The following is a 21,408-nucleotide window of genomic DNA, read 5'->3' as shown; positions in this document are numbered from 1 at the left end:
TATAATTTACTTTGTATTTCTCCATTACTGGGCATTAGAATTGTCCCCATAGTTGTGTCTATTTGGCTTTTATAAATTACCCTGCTATAAAAATCTTTGTTTAAAAAAATCTTATTTTCTCACCTCCATTGGGAGTTATGTGAAGTCTAACACCCAAAACAGAATGATCTGATCAAAGAGTAAGTGCAGGTAGATTATAATTTATGTTATACAGGACCAAACTGTTCTACCAGAAAGGCTTTATCAACCTTTAATGTCACCAGCAATACAGGCATACTTGAGTTGTTCACAGTTATTCACATAAGATTTCATGACTTTTATGTAGATAATGACAGAATTTCAAACCTCAGAATCTTTAGAAAATATCAGTTCAATTTTACAGATGAGGAAACTGAGTCTCAGAGAAGTTAAATGCCAGGCAAGGAACAAAAAGCTGGCTTGATCAATGTTTTTAAGAGCTTTATTTGCTAAAACTTCGAAATAACCAAGATGTCGTTCGACAGGTGAATAGATAAACCGTGGGATATCCAGACAAAAGAATATTATTCAGATCTAAGAAGAAATGAGCTATCAAGCCATGAAAAGATATGAGGAACCTTAAATGCATATTGCTGAGAGAAAAAAAGCTAATCTGAAAAGGCTACATAATTCCAACTATATGATATTCTGGAAAAGGCACAACTATGGAGACAGTAAAAAGATTAGTGGTTGCCAGGGGCTAGGGGGAGGGAGGAATGAGTAGGCACAGAGTGTATTTTTATGAGAGTGAAACTGCTCTGCATGATGCTATAATGGTGGATACATGTCATTATACATTTATCAAAATGCACTGAATGTACAGCACCAAGAGTGAATCCTAATGGACTTTGGGTGATAACGATGGGTCAACATAGGTTTATCAATTGTAACTAATATTATCAATCTGGCATGGGATTTTGATGGTATGGGAGGCTGTGAGTATGCGGGGGCAGATACATAAGGGAAATCTCTATACCTTCTACTCAACCTAAAAGTTGAGGCTTTAGAGTCTAAAAATAAAAGAGTTTATTATTAAAAAAAAAAAAAAAAAAAAAAAAAAAGTTGGCCTGGAAGTAAAAAAGCTGGGTTTAGAACCTGATTTGTTTTTATTGCTTTTGCCCTACATGCTTTTTGTGCTCATGCTTTTTTGCACCACACGATGTTTCTTGAGTGAATTTTTTACTGAATAAACATACTTTGGAGATGTCTGAGCTAGGTTTCTTTAATTGCTAGAAATACTATATATTCTTCATACAGGTTTTCTATCACCACTCCTTCATGTGTGAACTGCTTCTCCTCTCCAACTATCTATCAAGCAGAATCGTGTTATGACCATACATATTTCTATCAAATCTTCATCTATTTTGCATAGTAAGATTTTATCGGATGTCTTGGTAACTTATTTTTTCTTTTTTCCTTTCCTTTCCACATTCATTTTATACATTTCAGGGTGCCAATGTCTTTTTATTTTTATAAATTCTATCTTATTAAATATACCTTCATCTCTTCAAAAGTGAGCAAAATTTTCCTACCATATAGCTAGACTATGTCTTTCCACTTCCTTTACTTTGTTTTCTGTGTTTAACTCCATGCACTGCACCTAATAGGCACTTAACAAATGCATGCTAAATTTTAAACAAACATTTATAGAACACCAGCTATGAATAAATCATTATGATAAATGTCATAGAGAAAATACTCTTAGGAGTTTATGGTTTAAGAAAAAGCAGGAATGTATTCTAATAGCAAGAAAGTATGGTTCTGAGAATCCTGAGGAAGATTTGAAGTTAAATATAGAATTAGCCAGCCTAAAGACCACAAGTGAAAGAAACTAACATCTACTGTTCACTTTCTATGTACCTTTCACTGTGTGAGGTATTTTACACATCTAAATTGACATTGGAATTTGAACCGCTTTCGAAATCTTGGGCCTGGCATAAAACACTTATCATTAAAGTGTCTATGCCAAAGAAAGGAGGACAAGGGAGAGAAGGCAGCAGGACCTTACCTACAGAAATGCACAAGTATGTACATCCAACATCCAGGAGATATCGCTTTCCTGATTTCACATATGAAGAAAACTAAAGGTTGGATTAGGTTAACTTTCTTCAAGTTAGATGGCTGAGTCAGAATTAAAACCCAAGACCCCTAAGACCACTGTTATCTTTATGTTACTATTTCCTGTGACCATCTTTCTCCCGTTACCAACTATTAATTTCCTACATGCTAAATTTCTATAAGGGAGTGGAAGTACTGTTCAATTCTACTGCCAATTTTTCTATTTTTCACCCACTATTATATTGCTTATCTTGCCTATTATCACACATCATGCAATAATTTAACAAATATTCACGGCTGGGTGCGGTGGCTCACGCCTGTAATCCCAGCACTTTGGGAGGCCAAGGCAGGTGGATCACGAGGTCAGGAGATCGAGACCATCCTGGCTAACACAGTGAAACCCCGTCTCTACTAAAAATACAAAAAATTAGCTGAGTGCGGTGGTGGGCGCCTGTAGTCCCAGCTACTTGGGAGGCTGAGGGGGGAGAATGGCATGAACCCGGGAGGCGGAGCTTGCAGTGAGTGGAGATCGCGCCACTGCACTCCAGCCTGGGCGACAGAGCAAGACTCCGTCTCAAAAAAAAAAAAAAAAAAAAATCACTAAGCATCTCAACTTGTCATAGGTACTATGGATACAGCAGTGTACAAAGGCCTTACACTCTAGGGTAAAAGACAATAAACAAATAAGGTAATTTTAGTTAAGTACATGAAGAAACTAAAGAGTGAGGTGTGTTGGACGGACAATGAGTACATGGAAGGGAGGCAATTTGAGATTGTGAGATCAGAGAAAGCCTCCCCAGGACAGTGACATTTGCCTAAAGAACTGAGGGAAGAATGTTTCAGACAGAGAAATCAGCAAGTAGAGGAGCTGTAAGGAGGACACTAGCTTGACGGGGAACATACATTGGTCTTGTATGTTTCCCAGACCAAGGAAAGCCTAAGGAAAGGGGCATGTGGTGAAGTTGGTGAGGTAGGCAGTGGCCAAATTACATGACTGGAAGACCTAGGAAGAGTCTGGATTTTTATTCTAAGTTATGGAATAAGATGAGAGGTCACTAGAGGGTTTTAACCAAGGAAAGGACATTACAGTGATCACTCTGGCTACATACTGAAAATAGGTTGTCAGGAGTTGAGGTGAAACGTGACATCATGAGGTGAAAAGTGGCAACAGGAAATGACTGGGTAACGTGGGAGGAGATGATGGTGACTTTTACTGGGAAAGGAGCAGTGGTGAAGTTGAGAAGGGCATGGATTCTTAATGTACTTGTTGAGGCAGTCAAGAAGATTTTTTCATGAATAGGATACGGAAGTGAAGGAAAGAGGAATTGAAGATGAGTCTTAAATTTCCTCTTCTGTTTTAATAGCTTTTCTTTTATGATGCTGCTCATGCATCTGAGTATAATTAACTTGCTCACAGTAAATAATTACTATAATGTAATATCATATTGTCAATTAATGACCCCAGCCCATAAATTCTTTTAAAGTTATTGTTTTTATCAAATTGTCAAAACAAAATCATTTATGCTCGTAAAATTAATCAGAAACTTAGTAACATACCTTTCTATACTTTGAAGGTAAAACTAATTAGTAACTAGGCAATTGTTCTCTGAATTTTTGAAAAAATTCTCCAAATTAAATCCCATCAGGGCTAGGCGTCCTTTTCTTTGCTAATTTATTATGACTCTATGGGCTCTAATATAGTTTTAAAATTTGATTTATTTATACCTTACTTCTTTCTAAAATTAATTTGAGAAGCTTCATTCTAGCTATAATTTCTACTCCTAGCTGCAACCACTCTGGCAATTCCCCTCCCCCCTCAACACACATACACTTCAATTACTTCTGATTTTGACCCGAGCTAATAATTAACATCATCTAACTAAAAATAACATTCTCTCAAATATTTTGGTTTTCTTGCATGTTACCATACCTCTTCTCCTGATCCTATTTACATTTTACTCTTTGTCTAACTAATCTAATGATTATGACTTTGACTAAATTTCCCAAAGAACTGTCATTTTGCTTATTTCTGCTTAATTTTATTAATTATATTTACCCTATTTGAGACACTTATAGTTCTATATTTCTTTTCTCTTTTTCTAATATAGACATTTAAACTGATAAAATTTTCTTTAAATACAGATTTATTAAACACTCATGAAAATATAACTACATCATTATAAAGTTCATTGGTTTTAAGGCATCCTCTTATTGTCTATAGATTTCTCTCTTGCTTTACATGTGCAGAATTTTAATTTTCATGCCGTTATCCATCTGTTAATTTTTGTTATATTAATTTTACTATACTATGTTCTGATGATTGGAACCATAACTTTTTATTTATTTATTTACTTATTTATTATTTCAATAGGTTTTCGGGGAACAGGTGGTGTTTGGTTACATGAGTAAGTTCTTAAATAGTGACTTTTGAGATTCTGGTGCACCCATCACTCAAGCAGTGTACACTGTACCCAATGTGTAGTCTTTTTCTTTTGAGACGGAGTTTCGCTCTTGTAGCCCACGCTAGAGTGCAATGGCACGACATCAGCTCACTGCAACCTCTGCCTCCCGGGTTCAAGCAATTCTCCCGCGTCAGCCTCCCGAGTAGCTGAGATTACAGTCATGCGCCACCACGCCTGGCTAATTTTTGTACTTTTAGTAGAGACAGGGTTTCTCCATGTTGGTCAGGCTGGTCTTGAACTCCAGACCTCAGGTGATCTCCTGCCTCGGCCTCCCAAAGTGCTGGGATTACAGGCATGAGCCACCTGCCCAGCCCCAGTGTGTAATCTTTTATCCCTCACCTCCTTCTCACTGTTTCCCCTGAGTCCCCAAAGTTCACTGTATAATTCTTACGCCTTTGCATCCTCATAGCTTAGCTCCCACTTATGAGTGAGAACATAACATTTTTATATCATGTACAGATATTTCTGTCCAAGTTTTATAATCAATATTTTCACAAAAGATGTGTATTTGAAAATACATTCTTTTTTTTAGGATTTAAAATTCTTATGCCACTTAAAATTTATTTTTCATACTATTCAGCTGAATCATTTGGTAGTTCCTTACTTGATCCGTGGTTTTCTAAGAATGGCAGGGTGCAAGCTAGTTACAATTATAAACAAACAAAAAACAAAACTGTATATTTTATCTAACTCCTGATGGTTAGTAGATTCTGGAAACAGCACTGTTGCAACCAAGCACTTCACTGACATATTGTATGTGTTTCATTTACTAAGGATCTTCCATCATAAAAAAAAAAGTTAGTTTTTCTAGATATCATACCAAAGTGTATTAGTTCCACTGTTTTTTGTTTGTTTTGCTTCTTTTCTCCTAAACTCTTACACTTCCTCCAAGAGCAAGAAGTATAAGAACTTAGAGGGAAAGAAACATCTTCCTTATACTTACGAAAAGCAAGGTCCAAAGTCATTCTTACTCTTGTATGTCTTTAAGTTTTGTCTTTTTACCTAGTAGCTTGTAAGAGCCTGTCTTTGCAATGAAGATTAAACACTTCATAAGTTTAAATATCTAAGCATTGTCATTTCAGGGCTTCTCATGGATGATACTCTGGGAATCTCCTAAAAATCCATCTTAAGAAATGTTACCTAAATTAAAAAATGTGATATAGAAACTACAATCAAAGAAATGAAGACATGTACAAATGAACGAATGTATCTTTCCCATTGTTATATGCAGCTTGGATTTCCTGGTGCGTTTTCAATATTCTTTCATTTTCTTAGACATTTTTTTTTTTTTTTGCTTTGGGCTTTTTAATTTGGTTGTGCTATGTTCCTCTATCTTCCGCATCAATGAGTCTGTGCTCTGGGGTATCAATTCTGCTCTTTACAGCCTCCACCGAAAGTTTTACAGCTTCTCTGCTGAATTCACAAGTTTAATAATTTTCTGAAATGGATTTATCTTGCATTTGTAAAGATGTTCTTTCAGCTTCTGTCACTTTCAGTGCAGCTAAATCAACCTTATCATGCCAGCTTCAAGTGGCATTGCTTCTATGTTCTTGCCACCTTGCCCATCCTCTCCCATAAAGTAACATTTTTAAGTTTGACCTGAGATTTGGTTTTGTTTTTCATACTTCTGCTCTTTAAAACTTATCTCACTGGGGAACAATGAATATTTCAGAGGCTTTGTTTTGTGTTGCTATTGCTGAATTTAGTTTACATGAGGGTCCTTGTGGAGTTATTAAAGACACTTAGATATTCAATACTCTTTTAACTAAGATTACCCTCATTTTTCCTTTCAACTCTGTTTTTCCAACTCTTGTACACTTACCGTTCTGATTTTTTAAAAGTCTCTCTTACCTACCTCTTAAATCTATTCTTAAATAAGAGAAAAGTGTCTGCAACATCTTTTATTGGTAATTTGTCTGGTCTGAGTTCTAAATAGATTCTACATAGATTTCTCCTGAAGGCACACTTCTCAGGTTGTTTGAAAACTGATTATTTGCAGAGGGGTGCTAAATTATCACCCCACAATCACTTGCTGGCCACAAGGAAGAAAACCACCTTTACAAACAAAGAACCAGACCATCACCATCCAACTCCCTGATGGCCTTCAGCATCACCAAATGTGGGGCAGCCAGGTATTAAGAGACTTCCAATGCAAAGCACTTTGAAGCATAGTTGCATCACCTATAAAATACCGTTCCCAAAATTTAACTTCTATTTACAGGTATACATAGAAACAAGTTAGAAATACCATGAAGAAGCAATCAAGTAAACCCGGAATCTACAATGTGGGATTATATGTACTCAACAATGACAAGTTTTAAAACAAACAAAACAAAAGGGAGGGGGGCACTGTTCTAAAGTCAAAAGGACTTTAGGGACGTAAGGACCAAATGCAGTGTGTGGATCATGAAGTATCCTCATTTAAACAGGCCAATTGTAAAACCGTTGAGATAGAGAAATCTGATGTAGATAGAATATTTAATTTTAAAAAAATCACTATGAGTTTCCTCAGGCATGATAATGTTATGATTGTGGAAGAAAATGATACTACTTTCTGAAATGCATACTAAAGTTGATGGAGCACAGGACATATCATTCCAAAATATGACTCCAGGAGACCAGACTATGCCACCCCAAATATACCTCTTGAGCGTAAGAGTTATTTTCTACTAATTATTTTGGGAACTAGCAGACATAGGGGAAGTTCTGAAAACAGGAAGAAGTTACCCTTTTCTCAGAAAAATATGTATTTATACAGGAAATCTCTAAGTGTGTCTCCCTCTCTGTACCAGGAAGAGAAGGATGACTCTAAATCACTGGAAACTCTTATCAACAAAGAAGGTACAATCTACCTAACAAACCTTACCCTTGCTCACTGTGCTTTTCCTGACCACCTCCTCTACAACCTGGCTTTCCCTACACCCTTCTGTCTTTGTTTCAGTTGAAGATGGTATTTATGCCTGAACTCAAAGCCACCTCTTGGAGAATTATTCATTCCGTGGGTATCTCCCAGGTATACAGGAAGTATACCTGTTAATAAACTTCCATTTACCTCTTGTTAATCTGTCTTTTAATAGAGGGGTTCATCTCAACTAAGAACTATGAAGCATAGACAGAAAATAATTTTTCCTCCCCTATAAAGCCCTGATATCTGGGCTTTATCTCAAAATACTTCTGGGAAAAACAGAGAGATGGGACAGATGAAGCAAGTGTACAAAAGGATTATACTGTTCAATATCAGTGAGTGAAAAATAGGGGCTCATTAAGCTATTCAAATTATTCTCTATCTTGACATGTGTTTTAAACATTGATAGTAATAGTAAAACTAAAAGTTAAAGAAAAAAAACAAAAACCTTTTCCATTGTCTTCCATTCTCCTCTACCATTTTTGCATTCCTATAACTTCACTCTTGATTTTATAACTATGTTTTAGTTCTAAATGGCTCATGAGAGGTTTAAATCTTATATATTTCTCCTGGAAAATAAAACTAGTCACTTTATTACCACCTCTATTTCCAACTCTCTCCCTTAATTTCTAAAAGCAAGCATATACTTTTCAGAAGGCCTAAGGAGTTAGGTATCAATGACTCTAATCCAAAGACTCACTATGCAATAGATTTAACAGAAATTAGTCAGAATACTGGGTAACTACTTTAAAAGACAGAAAAGAAATACAACAAGGATAATGCCTACATGGCTACTTATTAACAGAACAAAAACTCTACAAAGGAAATCTCTAAGTCATTTCGGCATTCCTTATTGTCTATATATCTATGTTTCTTGAATTCTCTTTTGAACTAGTTGTAACATATTACAGTTTCTCTCATTAATGAGTTAAATAAAATCTCAGAAATGTGTTCATTTTATATTTGAATGATTCATGATTTCACCTTTTAAAAAAATTATTGTTTAATTCATTTAATTTCCTTTCACAAACACTGCAATGGAAATTGGAGTCTGACTAGTTTTTGAAGTGTTCTAAAGTAAATAGGTATAAATAACTGAAGTAAATACTTTAAAGTAAATAAACATAAAAAATTAAAAATTAAGGCCACCTTGACATAGGGCAATTATCCTCTGGAATGATAAAATAATTAGGAAAGGTTTTCAAACAAACCTATAAAAGCATTTGATAATCAACTACTCCTAAATATGAACATGATAAAATCCTATCATTTGCAACAGTATAGATAAATCTGGAGGACATTATGCTAAGTGAAATGAGCCAGGTACAGAAAGAAAAATACTATATGGTCTCACTTACATGTAGAATCTAAAAAAGTCCAACTCAGAGAAATTGTGAGTAGAATAATGATTACCACAGGCTGGGGATTGGAGAGTAGGAATGGGGAGGTGTTGGTCAAAAAGTATGAAGCTTTGCCAGCCTGGGCAACACAGCAAGGCCACATCTCTACCAAAAAAAAAAAAAAGGCCAGGCATTGTGGCACATTACTATAGTCCTAGCTACTCTGGAGAGTTGAAGTGGGAGAACTGCTTTAGCCCAGGAGTTCAAAGCTGCAGTGAGCTACGATCGCACCACTGCACTCTAGCCTAGGGAACAAAGCCAGACTCCAGATAGCTAGCTAGCTAGCTAGCCAGATAGGTAGGCAGGTAGGTAGGTAGGTAGGTAGGTAGGTAGGTAGGTAGATAGATAGATAGATAGATAGATAGATAGATAGATAGATAGATAGATGGATAGATGGATACATGGATACATACATACATACATACATACATACATACATACATACATACTAAAAAGCACAGTTTCAGTTAGGAAAAGTAGCTTCTGGAGATCTGCTATACAGCACTGTTACTACAGTTAACAAAACTGTACTGTATATTTGAGAATTGCTAAGAGAATAGATTTTAAACATTCTTGCCACACAAAATAAATATGTGAGGTGATGAATATGTTAGTTGGTTTAATTTAACCATTATACAATGTATACAGATATTGAAACATCACGCTGGACTCCATAAATATATAAAATTTAAAAAATTAAAGTAAATAAAAAATAAACACTCGTATTAAAAAAAAAAAAACACTGGCTATACTTATTCCCAGTAACAACTAAGTATTTACGAAACAACTACTAATACACATCAGTATTCTGACAGGTATTACATATCAAGTAAAACATCAAATACTTACTCACAAAAAAAAAAGTAAGTTTAAAAAAAAAGAAAAAAATGGAAAAAAATTAATACCAGAGAGTCTTCATGACTGGATTAAAAGCTTCCTTTGAAAACAGAAAGCAAGACATTTCAAGGGGGAAAAAAATCATCTTACTTTTTAGCATGTTTTTCTAAAAATATCAATCCTTTCCCCTTTCCCCTCAAAAGCAATTTTTTCTAATAGCCCATTCATTTCAGCCTCAAGTAGATACACATCGCATGCACCATAATGTTTTTTTTAAGGGTTTAGACAATGTTACTGTCAGGCTTCCTGGCTTTATATGATTCACAGGCCAATTCAATTACAGTAGCTGCTATGATATTTGCCTTTTCCTCAACACTCTTTATGTCAGACAAAATGAAATTCTGTAAGGTGAACAGTGTATGTTTGTGTACACTGGCCAACAACGACATTTCACTTCAATGTTAAACACTCTCATATTTTCTGCTCAAGAGATGTATAATATTAATGATTTATTCATTTACTTTGTCCAATTATAAATGCATAAGAATGATTTACATGAGTTCAAACCCCTGGCTTCCTGAAAGTGTAAAGGATTCAGAATAAAATGAGATTAATATGAATGCAGCCATCAAGTGATTCTGATATCTAAAAATTGAATGAAGTGAATTTGATAAAGATTTTTTACAGTTTCTGAATAAAGCCAGAATTGAAAGCTCTAAAAACGTTCAAATATATATCCTATTCAAATTATGATTATAAACATAACCATAAACAATGAGTAAGTTCAAATTAAATATTTTTCCTATACGTTCTATCATTCTCCATACCCTTCACCCAACAAAGAGGGAATGGCAGAGAGAAACGGGGTTCATAAGTGAAGTGGAGAATAAGAAATTCAGTCTAAATATTCTCAGTTTTAAAATAAATCTTTGAAGCAGATTTCTCTTATTCACATCTATTCATATTTTATAACAATCTTTATAGAAAAAAGTTAAATAAGGTGTCTCAAGGGCAAATTATAATATACATAAAGTCTGAACAGTCTAACTATAGTTTTAAAACTGTCATACTATTAAACATCAACAAATTGATACATCTCTCTTCATTTTTTCACCCAAGTTGTTATGATAACCAAAATATGTGTAATATGTGTTTAACTGATTATTTCAAGTAAATAAAATTATAACATCAGCTTATTAACTACAAGTAATAATTGCTATAAACCTGTATTTATCCTTTTTAAATGCTAATGGATCACAAGATCATATTTAACTAGGCAATTTATACATGTTTAATCTTGAAATTCACATTTTAAAAAGCAAAGATTTGCTTTTTTTTCCAATGTGATGTGTTATCTTGACTTAAAAACAAAGCAAGAAAGGAACTAATCTATTTTCTGAACAATATACTATGGTAAAATGATCCAAAATTATATTACGGTACTGCTTTGCAGGAGTTGTAGATCACATTGTTTTCAAACATAAGTGACCTTGTCACTCCTCCAGTCCTCTGCTCAAATCCCTCCACTAGTGTCCCATCTCTGTGAACAAAAGCCAAAGGCCCACGCCCTCCTCCTTCCCTTGCTCACGCCATTCCACCCACACTGGTTTTCTTGTTGTTGCTCCTGCCCCACAGCCTTGTACTCTTCCCCAAGACAGCCACAAGCCTGGCTCCTTCACTTATTTCAAGTCTGTGTTCACGTATCAGCTTCTCAATGAAACCTTCTTTGATTGCTGAATGACCCCATTTTACACTGCTATTCCTGCACCCCTCCCATCTCTGCTCAAACATAACTGTCTGCTAAGGACTCATGTGTTCCTCTAAAATTCATATTTTGAAGTCCCAACCTCCAGTGTAACTATATTTGGAAATAAGGCCTAAAAGGAGGTAACTAAGGTTTAATGAGGTCTGAAGGGTGGGGCCCTGGTCCAATAGGATTAGTAGTTTTATAAGAAGAAACAATACATTTATAGTAAGAAACAATACATTTTTTGTGACGATATGCAAGGAATCCAATAAGAAATAAAAATATGCAATCTTAAATAAGCTAATGTTTAAAAATCACAATGGTGAAAATTTGTGTTCTAATCACAGAACCACAGAATCCTGCTTTCTTGGTTCTCCTTCTATGAATCTGAACCAACACAGGCTCTGTCTTCCTCTCATCCATTAAATGTGGAAAATATGTAATACTGTTACTTTGATCTTTTTCTCTAATCACTTCCTACATGAACTCATCCATTCTCATTGCTTCAACTATCGCTTCTGTTTAGATGACTCTGAAACTCTGAAATCTCTGGCCTGGACTTGTCTGTGCTCTCTAGTGCTGTATTCTCAACTGCCTTTGAGGGGATCGTCACTTCACCATACTGCTAGAGATGTCAAAGGACAGGAGCCTTAGGTAGAACATAACATACGCACTAGAGCATGCTACATAAAATATAATTTTAAAATGTAGTAGTAGTATATAGACTCACATAATTCTATACACTGCCTGAGAAACTGCCTTCTTTCATTACAGAAATTAGACTACGATAATAGGGAATTCCAATCTTTTGAGTTATGACTGTGTATTCTAATTAACAATATACCCTTGTACTATCAGTTTCACTTCAACCACTGAGTTATTCCCAATATTGCAATAGAGTTTTATTACTTTCAAATTGAATTTAATCACTTGGGGTGGGGAATATAAGAAATTATATGAGGTTTTCAAATTAAGTTTCTGAACTAGGATAGTTTATTTTTAGAAGCAAAATGTGTCATGTCTTTGTCTTCATCATTGGCTCACAAATAACATTTGTTTCTCTAGCCATTTTTCTTCCTACTCATTAATCAATTCATTATTATTTTAAAGACTTCTCTAAAGCACAGTTTTTACCTCTCTGAAGATGCTCAGTAATTTGATGATGAAATGACAACTCAAAATTTAGGAAAGTCTTCACATGAAAAGTTGGCTAACAATTTATTATCTAATTAAACAAACCACATATTTTTAGAATTTCATTGAGCAAAAATACAAAGAAAAAATCCAAGAGAAAATCATACTGTTATTATTGCTTTAGAGACAGGCCCAGGCCTCCCAGGTGCAATAAAGTCCCGGTGGCCTTGGATAGCATGAAGGACCTTATAGTCAGTGATCCTCAGTACAAGTCAGTTACTGATGAAATACATAATGTCCCATGCCTATAGTGCCTTTTTAAGAGGAATAATTACTACATATTATATCAGGTAAATTTCACTGCTACTTCTTTCTCAAATATTTTTTATTCAAATTAAGAATATAAATGACATCTAGTTAAGATAGGTGCTGATATAGACTGAATGTTTGTGTCCCGCCAAAATTTGTATGTTGAAATTCCAACTCCCAGTGTAACGGTATCAGGAGGTAAGAGCCTTTGGCATACCTTGTCATAAGGGTGGAGCCCTCATGAATGGGTTAGCGCCCTTATAAAAGAAGCTATTGAGAACTCCCTTGCCCCTTCTACCATGTGAGGTTACAAGGAGAAGATGGCTGTTTATGAGCTGGGAAGTGGGCCCTCACCAGACACCAAACCTGTTGGAAATTGGATCTAAGACTTCACAGCCTTCCAAACTGTGAGAAGTAAGTTTCTGTTGTTTATAAGCCACCCAGTCTATGATATTTTGTTATAGCAACCTGAACAAACTAAAATAGGTGTTAAGAAGTCAAGCTTGGCTGTCCTCAATGCTCACAAAAGGCACAAAGTATGCCTAAACTACCAACAAATCCTGTCATTACTCCTTTCAAAATATATCTAGAATCTGACTGATTCTCTCCCCCATTTTCTGCTACCAGATACCTTGGTCCAAGCCACCATCATCTCCTACCAGGATTACAAGTCTCCTAAATAATCTCCCTGCCTACTAGTCTACTCTCCACATAATAATGCCAGTGATCACAATAAAACATGAGTCAAATCAAGTCATTCCTCTGCTCAATATCTTCAACTAGCTTCCCCTATCACTTAAAGTGAAAGTCAAGTCCTTAAAACGACTTAGAAGATCCTTCATGGTCTGGTCCCCCTTCACCTCATCTTGAACTGTTCTTCCCCTCCCTTACTCCATTCAGCCCCAATGTCTTCCTTGCTATTCCCTGAACACATCAAACATACGTTCACTTTAGGTTCTCTGCATCAGCCGCTTCTTCAGCCTGAAAGGCTCTCTCTCCCTCCAGACAGCTAGAGGACTTGCTCCCGTGCTTCCTTCCAGATTCTGATTAGTGAGGTCTTCCTTGACAACAGAACATAGACTAATACCCCTTCTCTGCCGCCCCTCCCCTCTCTAATACCTTTAACCTGCTTTATTTTTTCCCAAAGTGCTTATTATTGCTAGGCATACTACATGTTTGTTTCTTATCTGCATTACCTAACTAGAATGTTAACTCCAAGAGAACAGACTGTTTTGTTCCTTGCTCATTCCCCAGCAATAGAATATAGAATAGATTATCAGTAAGTATCAATAAATATTGATCAAATGAATGAATGAATAAATCTTGCACTAGTTTCTTATCCCAAACCAGATGCAGATTCATCTTCCTTCAAACTGTATACCACTATATTTTTATTTTTCTTATGACAAATCATATCCTTGTATTAATAATCATTCTTTATGTATGTTAGCGTCCTGTAAATATCAAGAACCATGTCTTATTCCTCTTTGTATCCCCCACATCTAGCATCATTTCTTTCTTTTAAGAGGTACTCAGTATTTGTTGGGCTGAATTTGAAGTTATACTGAAAGATACTTTTTTTTTTTTTTTTTGAGACAGAGTCTCACTCTATCGCCCAGACTGGAGCACAGCAGAGCAATCTCGGCTCACTGCAACCTCCGCCTCCGGGGTTCAAGCGATTCTCCTGCCTCAGTCTCCCAAGTAGCTGGGATTACAAGCACATGCCACCACACCGGGCTAATTTTTGCATTTTTAGTAGAGATGGGGTTTCACCCTGTTGGCCAGGCTGGTCTCGAACTCCTGACCTCAGGTGATCCACCCACCTCAGCCTCCCAAAGTGCTGGGATTACAGGCATGAGAAAGATACTTCTATAATACACCTGGATCTGTTGTGCTATGCTTTAGCGCGTGGCCCAGTACCAATTCTTAAATTGCTAAAAAATGTTCTGCTTTCATAACAAGCCACCAAATTTAACACAAGTGAGATAGAAGAGAGCGTGTAACCTGCCTCAGAGATGCCTAACATCCATTTTGTCCTGATATGGAAACCATAAGAATATTTTGAATGATGTCAACAAATCAAAAGATTTTCAGAGGATACTGAAAACTGCTTGGCAGAAAGCCACCTCAGCTTGACCCACTTATGAATTCTACAAAAAGAAAAGCCAGAGAGCAAATGCTTCACTCTTATCTTCATAAAGAAATAAATAACCAGAAACAAACTAACATGAAGATTTTTTTTTCCTAAAAAAACAAATTCCAGCATCGCTACTACAATTAATATCCATTTGACCCAAAACTTTTGTACAGCTCACTAACTGGGTATTTTTAACAAAAAGCTTAAATCACCAAGGAAAGATTAAATTATCATCAACATGTTTAAAAAACTTAATATGCCTTGAGTTTTAAACTTTCATCAACTCAGTTAAAATTCAAGTCTCACACTAAAGGAGTTAAACCTTTATTATTAAGAAAAGTCAACCGTACACAGCAATTTATTCTCCAAGACTTGTGGACAAGCAGAATTTTGCTTTTCAGTCAAATTCTTTGACAACTGATAATCCATAATTATAGTAATCAAAATAGTTAATAGGCTAGAACTCTCTTTTACCAGGCAGAAGTGACAGCATTAAAAATAAATGATACAGTAAAAACAATGTCCCACCTTCTACAGTGTCAGCTCACCTGAGGTATAAGTCTGTCCAGATGTTCAACTCGATTGCCATGAGAAGGGTGTGTAGATAACCATTCTGGCATCTTGGGTAGGCCATGCAGGCTATCGACAAACTCCATTTGCTGCCAAAACACTGAACTGGCTCTTATGTCTGCACAAGCCTAAAACCAAAATTAGTAAAACCACACAATGAGTTCAGTTTTGAGGATTGTTTTTTAAATACAACTTTATGTCACTACATGCTTTAAAGTCATTTTCTATCATCATTTTAATAAAAGTAGAACATGCCCATTGCTGAGAAAAAGACCCACCTCAAACAACACGGTATCACAGTACTGAAGTAACAGAATGCCTGCCCCACCCATATACAACATTCACAATAACCCTGCTAACCAAAGATAGCTCACTATTTTCAGTATGATGAATATTAAGAACATGTATTAAGGGTAAAATCTTTTACACAAATTAAAAATTTTGTTTTCATAAAAATAAAGTTTTAAAATATCTGTTATTAAATTGCATTAAAGGAACTTTACTTCTATGCCACTAGACCAATCAGAAAAAAACTTCAAATAAACATAAAGAGAAGACATTTTTATTGTGCACATCAATTTACCCACTTTTATTTAATTCATATTATACCTTATAAAACACAGTACCTTATAAAAGTATAATATAAAAGTACATTAGTGCTTTTTAAAAGAATATATGTAGATATTGTGTATGTGTATGCACAATTCCATCATACACTCATATACATACTCATACATATATACTTGTATATGCACAGAACATATCTGAAAAGCTATTTAAGAAATCGTTAACAGTAGCTACCCTAAGAATGTATCTGAGGTATCTGATAGTGGAGAGGGAGCAGGACTTTTATTTCCGAACTATATTAAAATACATTATTTTATAATTAAAATTATTTTTAAATCCTCCATAAGGTGGATTATTAATAAATATTTTATTAATTTGTTCAATTTATTCACATTTCTTAACTTATTCTTTCTATAATAAGTAACTGGAAAAAAAGTGATTATATTTCCCAATCATTTTACTTTTCATTAAAACTAAGAAAAAAGATATATACTATACTGACTAAAATGTACTTTCAAAAAGGTTTATAATAGTGTAATTGTGAAACCCCAAAAGGCAAATATATTAATAGAACACGGCATGCTAGTCAATATCCATGCTACATCGTTTCTTAACAAATGCCATTAAAACATTTCCAAATGTTAGCAAAATAAAAAATTTTAAATTCAAGTAAATCTTAATATTTAAAGAAATATAATTCCTTAAGACCTCCGAGTATTTTAAGTTGAAAAGAATTCAAGGTACTTTACACACTATTGCACAGATATGGATATACATGTTTATATGTATATAAACAGGAATATACAAGATAAATGTATATAACAAACATAAACATGATTCATGTTTGTACACATATACTTATCTATATATGCAAGATGTGTGTGTGCTTATGTGTAAAGTACATATGTAACATATATATCTATGCAGAAATAATTATTTGATGCTGAATTAGAAACACCCACAGGAATATGTCCCTCAATAATAGGTAATCACATTCACAATAAAAATAAAAGCTGAGATTAACAAGTATTCTTCTAAAATAATTCATAAAAATATAAAATGACTCGAAAGAATTCTAACAAACAAGAAACCCCTCTGAAAACTGGAAGATAAACATTTGAATGGACTACAAATTCGTGAATTATCTAACATGAAGTTTGTGTGGTATACAAACCAAAAGCATACTTATCTAATATTTTTAGCCTAAAACTGTTAATCAAAAGACAAAATATTTCCCTATTCAATCTTTAAGTAACACAGCTGAAGGGAATCTTTAAAGCAATATTTGATATGCAGAAATAGAAAAAGAAATTAATTATCCCCACAGACTAGAAAGTATTCCAAACTAAAAGTATTCAAAAGGGACTTGAGATATCTACTTTAATGTTAAGATAAGAGTGTTGAGTTTGTCTGTACTTCTCAAACCCAGTTCAAAGACCCACTAAAGTCAGATAATTTTGTTTCCAAAATGAGTATTTTATTCATATTTTTCCAATTTAGGAAAAATAAGTAACAGGGTGACATCAGCAAGACGGAAGAATAGCATGCCCTGAACCCTCCTTCCCCACATGAACACACTGATTCAACAATAACATACAAATTCCCTTTGTGAGAAATCCTGAAACTAAAGGTGCAATGCTTCTGCACCTGCACAAATACGAAATGAACCACATCAAACCTGGTAGAAAATTGGAGACACCTTCTTGCCATAATCTGCAAGAGCAATTACGTACCCCCAATACAGCGCACCATATGATCATAAGAACACCCGCAGCTCCCCACCACTCCTTGGGGAAGGAAAAAGTTGGCTTGTGTATCTAACATTCCAACTTTTTTAAGAGCTGCCCTAGGAACTGGCTCCTGTCTTGCCAGCCTTGTAGCACTGATGGAATCTAGAACACACTAGATGTCTAGGGGCCAGTGATAACGCAACAGAAGTTTGAACAAGCATACAGGCAGTTGCCATGACCACTCCCTGAAGCTCAGCATTAAATGAGTTGAAGAAAAACTCCAGAGCCCAGTTTCTCCTGGGGCAGGGCTTGGGGGAAGAGGTAGATCATGTGTCCAACATTCTAACATTTCTGAGGGCTGTCCAAGGGACTGGCTTCTGTCTCATCTGTCTTGTAGCACTGCTAGAACCCAGCATATGGACCAGATGAACCAGAGAGGACCCTAGACGCCTAGGCACCACTAAGAATAAAGACAGCAGTTTGGACTAGCATGAAGGTTTGAGAGGTTCTCGGAATCTCTGCTGTGCTGACTGATGAAGATCTTCTCCTGTACAACGACAGTCGGTAAAGGCTAAGAGGTTGCTGTTTTTTCCTAATGTGTAGATATCAACAGTAAGAGTGAACAATATAAACAGAGAAATACGCACCAAAGGATCAAGATAAATCTTCAGAAACTGACCCTAATGAAAGGGAAATATATTATTTATCTAACAAGAGAATTCAAAATAACCATCATAAAGACACTCAATGAGATCAGAACAATGCATGAACAAAGTGAGAATTTCAACAAAGACTCAGAAAATGTAAAAAAGTACTAAACAGAAATTCTGAGGCATACTCCCAAACTACACACTCCTGTACAGCCTATGGGTCAAGGAAAAAAACAAAAAGAAAATGATTTTGAGACAAATGAAAATGAAATCACAATATAACAAACCTGATGGGATACAGCAAAAGCAGTTCTAAGAGTATAGTTTATAGTGATAAACACCTACATTTAAAAAAAGAAGAAAGAAAGCAAATAAACAAACTAACTTTATACCTGTAGATCTAAAAAAAAAAAAAAAAAAAGAACTAAGCCCAAAGTTTGCAGAAGGAAGGAAATAATAAAGATTAGAGCATAAATAAAGGAAACAGAGAATTAAAAAATAGAAAAAAAACGAAAACTAAGAGCTTTTGGGGGAAAGATTTACAAAATTGACAAGTCTAGAGTAATTAAGAAAAAAAAGCCTTAAATGAACAAAATCAGAAATGAAAGAGGACACATTACAACATACCATTATAACTTATACCATACAAAGGATCATAAGAGACTACTCTGAACAATTACATGCCCACAAATTGGATAAGCTACAAGAAATGGATAAACTCCAAGAAATATATAACCCACTAAGATTGAATAATAAAGAAATAGGAAATATGAACAAATCTATAACTAATGAGATTGAATCAATAATAAAAAAACTTCCCAACAAAGAAAACCCCAGAACCAGAACCAGATGACCTCACTGGTGAATGCTACCAAAAACATTTAAAGAATTAATGTCAATAACTCTCAAAGTCTTCCAAAAAATTGAGGAGGGAACACTTCCAAATTCATTTTATGAGGCCAGCATTACCCTGATACCTATGCCAAAGACACTACAAAAAAAAAAAAAAAATTACAGGCCAATATCCCTGATGAACATAAATGCAAAAATTCTGAACAAAATACTAGCAAACCAAATTCAAAAGCATATTAAAAGGATCACACCTCATGACCAAGGAGGATTTATTCCCTGGTAATCAAGAATGGTTCAACACACAAAAATCAATTAATGTGATATACCACATTAACAGAATAAAAAAACACATGATCATCTCAACGGATGCAGAAAAAGCACTTGACAAAATTAGACATCCTTTCATGATAAAAACTCTCAAACACTAGAGATAGAAAAAAATTATCTCAACATAATTATAGCTATATATGAAAAGTCCACAGCTAGCATCACACTTCAGAGTGAAAAACAAAAATTTTTTCCTCTAAGTCCAGGAACAAGGCAAGAATGCCCAATCTTGCCATTTCTGTTCCATATAGCACTGGAAGTCCTAGCCAGGGCAATTAGGCAAGAGAAAGAAATAAAAGGCATTTAAATCAGAAAGAAAGAAGTAAAATGATTTCTGGATAATATGATCTTAAAAGTAGAAAACTAAAGACGCCACACACATACACACAAAAACTCGTTAGAACTAATAAATAAATTCAGTAAAATTAGGATATAAAAATCAGCATACAAAAATCAGTTATGTTCTACACACTAACAACAAACTATCTAAACAGGAAATTAAGAAACAATTCCACTTACAGGAACATTAAAAAGAATAAAATACTTATTAAACCAAACTAAGGAGGTGAAAGCCTTGTACACTAAAAAGTATTTTAAAAAAACCAATGAAAGAAATTAAAGACAACTCAAATAAATGGAAAGACATCCCATGTTCATGGATTGTAAGACTTAATATTGTTAAAATATCCATACCATCCAAAGTGGTCTACAGATTCAATGAGATCTCTATGAAAATTCCATTGGCACTTTCTTATAGAAACAGAAAAAAATATCCTAAAATTCATATGGAGCCACAACTAACCCCAAATCGCCAAACAATCTTGAAAAAGAGTAAGACTAGAGGCATCATGCTTCCTGATTTCAAAATATATTACAAAGCTACAGTAATTAAAACAGTATAGTATTAGCATAAAGATGATCATTCAATGAATGGAACAGAATAGAGAGCCCAAAATTAAGCCCACACAAATACAGATCTTTGATGAGGGTACCAAAAATATACAATGGGAGGCCAGGCATGGTGGCTCATATCTGTGATCCCAGCAGTTTGGGAGGCTGAGGCACATGGATTGCTTGAGACCAGGAGTCCAAGACCAACCTGGGCAACATGGTGAAACCATTTCTACAAAAAATTAGGCAGGTGTGATGGTACACGCCTGTGGACCAAGAGGCTTAGGTGGGAGGATCATCTGAGCCTGGGGAGTCGAGGCTAGAGTAAGCTGTGATCACGTCACTGCACTCTAGCCTGGGTGACAGAGCAAGACCCTGTCTCAAACAAACACACACACACACACACACACACACACACACCCCACAATGAGGAAAGAGCAATCTCTTCAACAAATGGTGCTAGAAAAACTGAATATTCACATGCAAAAGAATGAAACTGGACCCTTATCTTACACTACACACAAAATCCAACTAAAACTGGATTAAAGATTTAAACGTAAGACCTAAAACTATATAACTCCTAGAAGAAAATATAAGGGAAAAGTTTCATGACTTTGGTCTTGGCAATGATTTTGTGAATATGATACCAAAAGCACAGGAAACGAAAGGCAAAAATAGACAAGTGGAACTACCAAAAAGCTCTGCACAGCAAAGGAAACAGAGTGAAAGGCAATCTATGGAATGGGAAAAACCATTTGTATACCAAATATCTGATAAACAGTTAATTTCTAAAATATATAAAGAATTTCTACAA

General features: G+C 35.1%; 1 protein-coding gene across 6 annotated transcripts in view; it reads right to left on the bottom strand.

The window, feature by feature from the left end:
- The window catches only part of LOC105495140 (OMA1 zinc metallopeptidase), a 161,941-nt gene that overhangs the window by 97,984 nt on the left and 42,549 nt on the right, over positions 1-21,408 (bottom strand). For all 6 annotated transcript variants that reach the window (XR_011620352.1, XM_011764387.2, XM_071092426.1 and 3 more), the window contains one exon: positions 15,556-15,705. Coding sequence is in view for 5 of the 6 variants with exons in the window: in XM_011764387.2 (XP_011762689.1) it covers positions 15,556-15,705 (150 nt within the window). In the remaining variant the exon portion in view is untranslated. The remainder of the gene's footprint in view (positions 1-15,555; positions 15,706-21,408) is intronic.

This window comes from Macaca nemestrina, chromosome 1 (assembly GCF_043159975.1).
Source record: "Macaca nemestrina isolate mMacNem1 chromosome 1, mMacNem.hap1, whole genome shotgun sequence".
NCBI classification, from domain to species: domain Eukaryota; kingdom Metazoa; phylum Chordata; class Mammalia; order Primates; family Cercopithecidae; genus Macaca; species Macaca nemestrina.
Note: the sequence above shows the minus strand (reverse complement) of the source record. Positions and strands in the feature narration are given on the sequence as shown.